This window comes from Phalangium opilio, unplaced genomic scaffold (genome assembly GCF_054372755.1).
Source record: "Phalangium opilio isolate 3A_F unplaced genomic scaffold, DU_Popi_V2 ptg000061l_1, whole genome shotgun sequence".
Taxonomy (NCBI): domain Eukaryota; kingdom Metazoa; phylum Arthropoda; class Arachnida; order Opiliones; family Phalangiidae; genus Phalangium; species Phalangium opilio.
The window spans coordinates 10,647,480-10,656,696 of NW_028324178.1; the positions used below are offsets into that span (position 1 = coordinate 10,647,480).

The window sequence follows — 9,217 nt, forward strand, 5'->3', positions numbered from 1 at the left end:
TGAAGTAATCTTTCTCAAAGGAATTAACGGCATTCATTCGCTTCTCAGTATTAAAATTAATATACGGTTGAAGCCACGGGGTTTGTTCAAAAGTCAAAATACGATTAACTTGTTTAAGTTTTAAACCCAGCGATATGTAGTATTTTAAATTTCGATAGTGAATAACTCAATCACGTTTGTTAGTTAGATCAGTTAGAAGTTTGGGTAGCGTGTCCTTGACAGTCAAACCATTTTCTTTCATCATAAGCTTATAATACGCTGAAAATATATCCGTAGTTATTCGCAAGGGGAAGGCAATTATGATCTTCATGAAGTTCAACTTGGTACTCTAAATCAACGGATAGTATGAATCCATATGGAGAGTCGTCTGGCAAATTTAATATTTGCTTCTCCGAATAATCTAAGAGATTTTCAGTTTTTACCCAGCTGAACCTTCTCGTAGGAAGATAATACTCCATAACTGTTCCTAAAGAAGTTGCGTATATGGTTAATTCGGTTACCATCAATTAATGTATTCACAATAAGATTTTATTACCATAGAGATTGTTGACATCCAAATAAACTATAAAGTTGGATGGTTTAGATTCGTCAAATGTCTCCGGGAGATACTTGTTGTTGGCTTCTGCATGTCTATGAGCCACCATCGCTACACCACCACGAATACCTCTCTCTATATTATTAACTCTATTAGAATATCTTTACACTATTTAATAGAACTCGGAAGAATATTACCTAGGAACAGATGGATATCCGGGTCTAAAATTAGATCAAGTTTAACCCTCGTCATGAGTAAGGCAGCCTCCCATGCAAAACCTATGGTATGGAGGCTTTAGAAACTCATTTTTGTGCTGTTTTCAAAACTAAATTAATTACCGGGGCCAGTGAAGGCAAGAGCACAGTCCAGTTTATAATATTCCAAACACATTATCCTAAACTGTTCGAATACGGAGGCTAATTGAAGGCAATCGCAGGTTACGTATATATCGTGTAGTTCCCCTAGGAATAGATTGAATATTAAACGCCGAAATTATTAATTTAAAAATTGGTTAGAGGGTAACGTACCTAGGGTTTGAATGTTGAACTCATTCCAAACATTACGTGTATTTTCATATCTCTCCTCGGAAATATGTTCGTTCGTGAGAGTGTTGAAGAAATCCTCTTTGGAAGGTAGGGTACATTCATCGAATCGCTCCATATCAGTCATGTAATTATATGGGTATGCAAGTTTGGTCAGCATGAGCTTATCCTTTTCAGGGGGGTATATTGCATTAAGAATGTGGAACTTCTCCGCTCCACTTGCGGCTAAATTAGAAACTAAAGTTTCCAATGAGGCTGGAAGAAATCTCATTGAGTCAACAAATCGTAGTCTCCCAATACTAAAACTGATGTAGGTTTCAGTATTAGAGGGGATACACGTGATTCTTTTATCTTCTACGAGGGTGAGTCCTGCCAGAATAAAATGTGAATCATACCCATTTAATGTTTAATCGGTTAATTTCTAGCACCAGTTCCATCAAAGACAGGTTAAAATAATCACCCGCTTAAATTATGGGCGATCACGGGAATTACGTATCCAACCTTTAGCTTCTGATTACAAAATTGATAGATAAATTAGATTAGATATGTTACAACTATTAATAAACTTAAATTAGTATGAAATTCATACCACTGAAGTGACAATGATCGCGAACACCAGGATCCTCGGATGTTAAAATCTGTGTGCAAAGATAGCATCGTGTAGCCTTCTGATGCTCGGCTTCTTCCAGGGATGTTAAATTCATTGGTTCAAATTGATTTAAAGCCTCAGCAATAATCCCCTCCTCTATTAGAAGACTTTCAATGAAAATTTGTATAGCATCGATCCCTCCATATGTCACCGGTGCTTTGGGTTGACCTATTATTTTAGAAGGTATGAATGAGACGTTCTTATTGGCTTCTCGAGGGTGTACATTTTACCATCAGGTCCAACTACTACATAACTAAACCCGCATGCTATGTGCTTATCCAGTATTGTGGTTGAAGAATTATTCACATCCGGTATGCAGGTATGAATAGGTTTCAAGATACTCTCGAAATCGCAATAAATAACGTAGGCTTTCTGTAAGATAGTGCGAAATTTAAAAAAAATAATCTAAAGAAATGTATTTAAATAATTACCTTCTGCATCCACTCATATTTTTCAAAGGTGAGGGTAGGTTTATTAAACGGCATTCTCACACGCTGTGGTTCGTGAACACTGCAGTTTTTAATATGCTCAGAGTAATTTCGCTTGGAATTGACTCCTGAAAAGGCGTGTAAGCAAAACCGACAGATACATCTAGACCCATTGTGTTTGGTAAAGCCACACAATAGTCTACTTAGGTTTTTTATCAAACAGAAATGATTTCGGCCATTTTTAGATATTAATAGGAGGTCTACATCCCGAGTTTCAACAACTCTGTTCTCGCTAACGTACCGAGGGAAAACACCACTTTCGTAGGCGTATACATTTATAGAGAGATAGTTTTTCTCCTCAAATTTTTTTAGTTGCAGTGGGTTTAATTCGAAGGGGAAGGTAATATTTGCACAGTTCAGTTCATCAATGTATTTAAGGTAATTTACCACTCTGTCAGCCTTTGATTTTGCAGGATGTAACTTAGCCAGGATGCAGTATAAGAAGCATTTCCCATCGTTTGATTTTATATTTAAAACACCTTTACAATTTTTAATTGCCTTCGGTAGTTCAATAAACGTCCCTCCGACTAGGGGGCGATACTTTATAATATCCACTTGCAAAAGTGTTATGCGTTCGATCACCCATCCACTTCCTTTTCCTTCATACTCCTCCATCGCTTTTGCAATTTGTGTAGTACAAATGTCAAGCAGTCTTGGTAACAGTTGAGGCATGAGGCTGGTCTGCGTCTTAGATCGAAGGTATGGAAAGTCTTCGACGACCTCTCCACTATTCAGAACTTTAGTATATTTTACTCTTAATAAAATATACCATTTGATAGCCTTTTTCAATCTCAAATGGTTTTCCAAGTATTTCACTAAACTTGGTGCGATGGAGCTCATAAATAAGTCGACATCTGTGAAGAGTTTAGAGGGGGTGTATTTGGCGCTAAGAATCGCGTCTTCTAACACGGTAAATTCCTGAAAATCATCCGGTAGAACATTTTGAGATTGCGTGATATTAGAGAGTTTTTTTTAATGGGGTGTTGTTTGGAATGTCTCCTTAATCTATCCTTTCGAGCAAAGGAAATCCCGCAAGTGACACAGCTATATTTTACATTCTTATGCTGCTCTTGTATATGTCGATTCAAATTAAATTGTCGTGAAAACTGTTTTAAACATATGTTACACGGAAACATGGTGAATTATCAGTATCATAACTCCCAATGAATCCCCTGTGATAAAAATAAGAGTATTTATATGTTTTTGACTTAACCCCCCCCCCTAAGAAAATCACTTAAATTTATTCATTTTAAGTACCTACTTATTGATATAAATAAACCACAAATTCTGTTTTCTCAAATTTATTTCAAAGATATATTTTTATTTCTTTATTATTATTTTTAATCTGAGTCTGAGTCCATTAGTTCCTCACTGCTGGAAGTACCGTCAGCGGGTTTGAGTTTTGCGAGACACTTCAACTCCTGCTCAATGATGTTATTGAGCTCAGGTGTTTCAACTACCGGCTTCTTCTTGGTGGGGTGTTTTTTAGCGGTTACTGTACGAGTTGGTTTGGATTTAACCACCCTGCCAGCTTTCTTAGACTTTGATGAAGCCTGGATCGCTGGAGTGGTGGTATGAATCGCTGGAGTGGTGGTAGTATCAATAATTGCTGACGTGGATGTTGATGGAACAGATGGAAATCCGGCTGGGTGGGTGAAGGCCTCATTTAGCGCCTGAACATCATCGTCTAACTCCCCCTCAACGGGAAACACCAGCTTTTCGATCCGTATAGATAGTCTTGTAAAATATGCTAATAGAGTACGAAAAAAAAACTAAATACATACCGTGATGTAGTCACCTGCGAAACCTAGTCCGTTTTTACAATTGACGATGTTCGGGTGGTAGGGTAAGTGCACGGTTATACTACCATTTTCCTCATCTTCGAAGAACCCAGTCTGCCAACTGTGGTTCTTCCTAACTCGGAACCGCAAATACTTGAATGTCATTTCCAACCCCGATCGATCAAATATTGGTCCAATGACTGTCGTATATTTCAACCCGCATACAGTTGGTTTTGGTGTGGACATCTTGATTTCTGATTGTTGTTGTTCTCTGAACTTCTTAGTTGGTAATAATATTCAAAAATAAACTGCTGTTTATATAGTAGGGAAAGTTAATAATTCACTCGAGAATGCGGATTAATTTTAAATTTTATTCTTTTTATTTAAAACCACTTGAAAACCATTTTTCACAAAGAGAGAGAGTTTGTATGCCTTAAAAATTGCGCAGTTAGCTTTTTCAGTATGATATTTACAAGTCGTGGAGATTGAGTGTGTTAATTCTGTTAATTCTGTTAATTTGGGACATCCTAAGTCTTCAAGATTTATCACCTGAACACCCAAAAAATCCGTTAAAAAATTAGCTTTCTCCAACCCTTTAGTGTAGAAGGTTTTTCCCTTCCCTGATATCATCACAGCGACATCGTTTAGTTTCGAGTATTCCAACTCCCCGTCACCCCACTTCAATTGGCAGATATTGCTAGAAATCCAAGAGCATAACCGCTTATCAGCATATGATAGTTGCTCCCAAGGGTGTGGTGGTTCAAGAGTGAAAATCTCGTTCTCTCCCGTTTCTACAACGTAGTAACATATTTCTTTCAAAATAAATTTACTGTTCGCTCTGAGAAAAGCAGCCTCTACGATGCACGTCATTCCTTATTCCTATATATTAATTTAGAAAAATTTAAGAACAAAAATCACATTTTAACAATCTTGACGATTAAATATTTAGCGATTACGTTTTTGGTTTGACTTCGGATATTAGAATAAGACTTCGTTGGCTCATGAGTTGCCTTATATAGTACCTACTATTTGTTATTTCATTAAATTTCGTTTACCGAAAACATCTTCAAAACCGCTAGTAGAATTTAGTCTCAATACGGTAAGAAATTATTTTACCTCCTTTACCGACACGTATACTCATTAAAGCTCTTTGTCAGCGACTTCCTATGGGATGGGTTACACTCTGTTCTAATTAACCGGTTTTCTACGGCAAGAAATTATTTTACGTCCTTTTTCACCGTAGATTTCAGAATACGTCGCACGGAGTTATGTGTAAGATGGGATAGCTTACTCTCCGTTCTATTTAACCGGTACAAACTCCACATGATTCAGCGTCTAAATTTTATCTTATTAATCCTTTAAACATCTTCAAAACCGCTCGCCGAATATAGTCTCTCTTCTACGGCAAGAAATTCGATTTACGTGTCAGCAAATTCCTATGGGATGGGTTACGCTCCGCTATAATTAACCAGTTTTCTACGACAAGAAATTATTTTACGTCCTTTTTCACGGGTGTATCCCCCACCGTAGATTTCAGAATACGTCGTACAGAGTCATGTGTAAGATGGGACAGCTTACTCTCCGTTCTAATTAACCGGTAAAAACTCCACATGATTCACCGTCTAAATTTTATCTTATCAATCCCCGAAACATCTTCAAAACCGCTCGCCGAATATAGTCTCTCTTTTACGGCATGAAATTCGATTTACGTCCTTTCTCATGAGTGTACAACCCCCTTAGAATTCACAACTCCTCATAGGGAGTCATGTATAAGGTGGGATAGTTCTCTCATTTATTACCTACTCAAATGTTGTCCAATTGCTAGCTGATAACAACCAACTGCAAAGAATCTTAGAGCGACTAATATCTATATAAACCATAACGTAATATCATTCAAAAATGTGATGTAATTTTACTAGTGACATGAATAAAAAATATTACCTTAATATTAGGGGGTATACCTAGCGCATTTTGACTTTAAACCTATATTAGTCTAATTCAAAAGGATGTTCGCGATCTCTAATTATTCTCTGTCTTCTTAAGTCTCGGCGAGGCATTTCATCTTCAATCGCGGCTAGCATCAAAATTTCCCGCTGTAACAAGGCGACCGCCATTTTAAAAGTGAAGTTTCAATCGTTAGAGAACTTCTAACGACAGAGGTTACCATATCGTTAGCCTAACGACAATGTTTAGTCGGCCGCGCCGACCAACAACTATAACGATTGTCTCAGAATACCAACTAGCCACTCTATCGACCAAATTTTCCCGTACCGACGATTTTTGATCGTTGAGCCAGCTACCGACCGACTCAGAATAGGACCCCAGATCTTAAATATAAAATATTGACGTATGCTTAAACTATTATTCTAATTACTCGTTAAAACCACTCATTACGTGGCCATTGTGCCCAAGAACGAAGCATTTTTCGTCCGTGAATGTCACTCGCGCCCACTGCTCGGGTGTCCAGATTAAATGGTCTCGTGCAAATTCTAGTCTCCCTCGTCGGTTTTCTGCGCTTAACTTCTCTTTCTTGCAGGCAATGCGTCCCTGAACGTCATGCCTGATCAACTCCCTTCTCACAGTTGGTAAGAACGCTTGGAGTTCTAATTCCGTTCGCAGGCCCCTGGCTGTCAGAAATGGTTGCGCTCTACTGGTTCTGACTAGACGACGCGAATCTCTGGCAGACAAAACCTTACGTCTTCCAGCGCGTTCCAAGTCCGCCCCGCCATTAAACTCATTGTTGCGGAATCTATCTACCCACGTAGCTATTGCAGCGCGAAAAACGTTAAACTGCCTTGCAATTAATCTATTTGAAAACCTTGTTGATGCAACTCTACTATCTGACGCTTTACTTCAATTCGATCGCCCATTTTTCGCATTAGGATTCCACGATTGAACTGATCTATCATGGGTTTCATTCGCTTTTATACTTTAATTTTCTTACTAATTTTTTATTGCTTACTTTTTCGGTAAAACATTAGCTGTATTTATTCCGTTGCCCATTGGCCAGGAATAAAAAAACAGTAAGAAAATTAAAGTATAAAAGCGGATGAAACCCATGATAGATCACAGTTCAATCTTGGAATCAAATGTTCAATGTGTTTCTTTTAAAAATCTTAACCCTTTATCGGCTCAAAAATACTTTTTCTCTCAGTTCACTTTTCATTTAAAGGGAGTATATATTGCAAATTGGAAAATCGTCCGTTAACGCATGTGACGGCTTTTTTGCTAACTTAATTAATTCCATGTTCCCTATAATCTTTTACACCCTTAGAAAGAGTTAGAAAAATAGTGCAATCACCTACGAGTACCGCTTCGCGTACACTATGGTTCTACCCCTTTCTCAGGGTGTAAAAGAGTATAACATACGTTAAACACTGTAGTAGTCAGGCCTCCTTATGGGAGGATGAAAAGGAAAATTAAGTTGTATTATATCATGCATAGTTAATCATCCAGAAAATATCTCCATTGATTTTAAAAAGAAAGAAATCATTTTGCCTACTCGATAATCTAAAATTCCTGATTGGGTATCGCATTAAAGGAAGTATCTCACTAATGTTGTAACTTTCACCTAACATATTTTGGGGAGATATCGCTAGATTCGCTACTATATCCTTGAAAAAAGGGAGGGGCAAACACGAATAGGACTAGCCTCACTCATTATGCGTGTTTCCATATGAAAGTTTTCAGTAATGTTGGTCTTATCCAAGCGATTATATCTTTACATTAGTGATACCATAAGTTTATAACTTATATCCGATAAGTATGTCACTTCCACTGTTTTCTATGGATATTTCCTAATGAGACCTTGTCAGAGAGTCACAAGTCAATTTATGGACCACCTATACTGCTCTGCGAATCCATTACCTAGTATATATACTTGTCGCTTTTATATTATTGGTTACATCAAACCGCGGGAATTTACATTTGAGCCAAAACTTAAGGCGCGTTTAGACAATCTAACTTTAATCAGGTGACAAGATCGGAGTGAATAGTCATTCCAGTTAGTCATGTAATATGAACGTTTCTTATGACTGTACTATTGTCAGGACGAAACTCCAATTTTAATTGGATAAGTAGGTTATTTAAATCAGGCGAACTAAAGTCTTAGATGGAGAAAAGCAACCATAACTGGCTAAAGTTGGATAGTCTGGACGCACCTTAAGTCGTGCTTTATTGCCTACAGTAGACATCTCCGCCCAAACCGCGTGAGCTTGTTCGAATTTTGGTCGCATGGTGGCACTATTCTTAAAGGTTCTGACATCAAGCTGTCGTCTGCTCTATGACAAGCTCTCATTAAGCAATTGACTTGAGTGACATACTTATCAGAGATAAGTTATAAACTTTGATACTAACCATAAAGCGTTAGCACACTGTACAGTCCCGGACAAAAGTTTCTGGACATTTTCATTTGGCTGCCATTTTGTTCCTATTTGAGCTAGAGAAACAAAATAGGACTTTCTAAATAGGTTGACTTCTCAAAATTATTTTAAAATTAAAAATGACACTATGGCACTAATAGGGCGTTAGCCAAAGCGGAAATAGTAAAACCCCCCGATAATGACGTTACGAAATAATGCTTCAAATGGATCAACAATGCTATCGTTGCACGCGTCTTGTCACGTAGAATCCGAAACTGTTTTCAAATTGTAAATCGGTTCAGAAAATCAAAAGTTATGACAAAAAACGTGACGTTCAAAACAATAGGAAATAAGCCTAACGATTATTTATTTCTTCTATATCAACTTAGCTCAGTAGTAAAACATTACGATCAGAAAAACAGGATGTTCAAGCCATAGCATAGTTTTACTCTGAAATTATAGAGATGAGGTTTTAAGAATTACGTTCAGTAATGTGGCGATTTATTAGTTAATTGCTAGTAGGGTTTCGATTTCAAAAGGACAATAGGGTTCCAACTTAGAAATAAAGGTTTGGGTGGCGCTTTGGAAAGTAGAAATTTTGGATTTGTGTGCAGGGTAGTGTTAAGTCTGTGAATTTGGAATAATAAGCAAGTTGTGATTGCTAAAGTGGAAGGATTTTCGATATTAAAAATTTTGCAAATATTCTGTAATGCGCGAAGTTTGCGTTTTGGGTTGAATTCTTCTGTGGCTTTTCTGTAGTAAATGTTTTAAGCTCTTAAAGAAAAAATATTTTGTGTAGCTTACGGGTGGGTGGGTTTTCGATGATTAATGTTTTTGTGTCTTTTCGGTATAAAAATGTTT

At 37.3% G+C, this 9,217-nt stretch overlaps 2 protein-coding genes across 2 annotated transcripts; both read right to left on the bottom strand.

Moving 5' to 3' along the window:
* Positions 1-248: 248 nt before the first annotated feature.
* Positions 249-848, bottom strand: LOC149665101 (uncharacterized). The gene is made up of 3 exons (XM_089842077.1): positions 733-848; positions 536-670; positions 249-466 (listed from the first exon to the last, which is right to left on the bottom strand). Exons 1-3 carry the CDS (start codon positions 785-787, stop codon positions 249-251), a joined length of 408 nt encoding a protein of 135 aa, XP_089698203.1. The 5' UTR covers positions 788-848.
* A 698-nt stretch (positions 849-1,546) lies between these two features.
* Positions 1,547-3,426, bottom strand: LOC149665102 (uncharacterized). Its single transcript, XM_089842078.1, has 4 exons — positions 2,158-3,426; positions 1,957-2,098; positions 1,667-1,894; positions 1,547-1,587 (listed from the first exon to the last, which is right to left on the bottom strand). The coding sequence occupies exons 1-4, from the start codon at positions 3,052-3,054 to the stop codon at positions 1,547-1,549; spliced, it is 1,308 nt and encodes a 435-aa protein (XP_089698204.1). The 5' UTR covers positions 3,055-3,426.
* Positions 3,427-9,217: the final 5,791 nt, after the last annotated feature.

What these genes read in the sequence shown, in the direction of transcription:
- LOC149665101 (XM_089842077.1), bottom strand. Translation starts at nt 787, where the DNA reads ATGACGAGGGTTAAACTTGATCTAATTTTAGACCCGGATATCCATCTG. An exon ending in GGATATCCATCTGTTCCTAG is followed by an intron (nt 671 to 732) that starts GTAATATTCTTC and finishes TTAATAATATAG; the next exon opens with AGAGAGGTATTCGTGGTGGT. An exon ending in GGATGTCAACAATCTCTATG is followed by an intron (nt 467 to 535) that starts GTAATAAAATCT and finishes CAACTTCTTTAG; the next exon opens with GAACAGTTATGGAGTATTAT.
- LOC149665102 (XM_089842078.1), bottom strand. Translation starts at nt 3,054, where the DNA reads ATGAGCTCCATCGCACCAAGTTTAGTGAAATACTTGGAAAACCATTTG. An exon ending in AATATGAGTGGATGCAGAAG is followed by an intron (nt 2,099 to 2,157) that starts GTAATTATTTAA and finishes ACTATCTTACAG; the next exon opens with AAAGCCTACGTTATTTATTG. An exon ending in TGTAGTAGTTGGACCTGATG is followed by an intron (nt 1,895 to 1,956) that starts GTAAAATGTACA and finishes CTAAAATAATAG; the next exon opens with GTCAACCCAAAGCACCGGTG.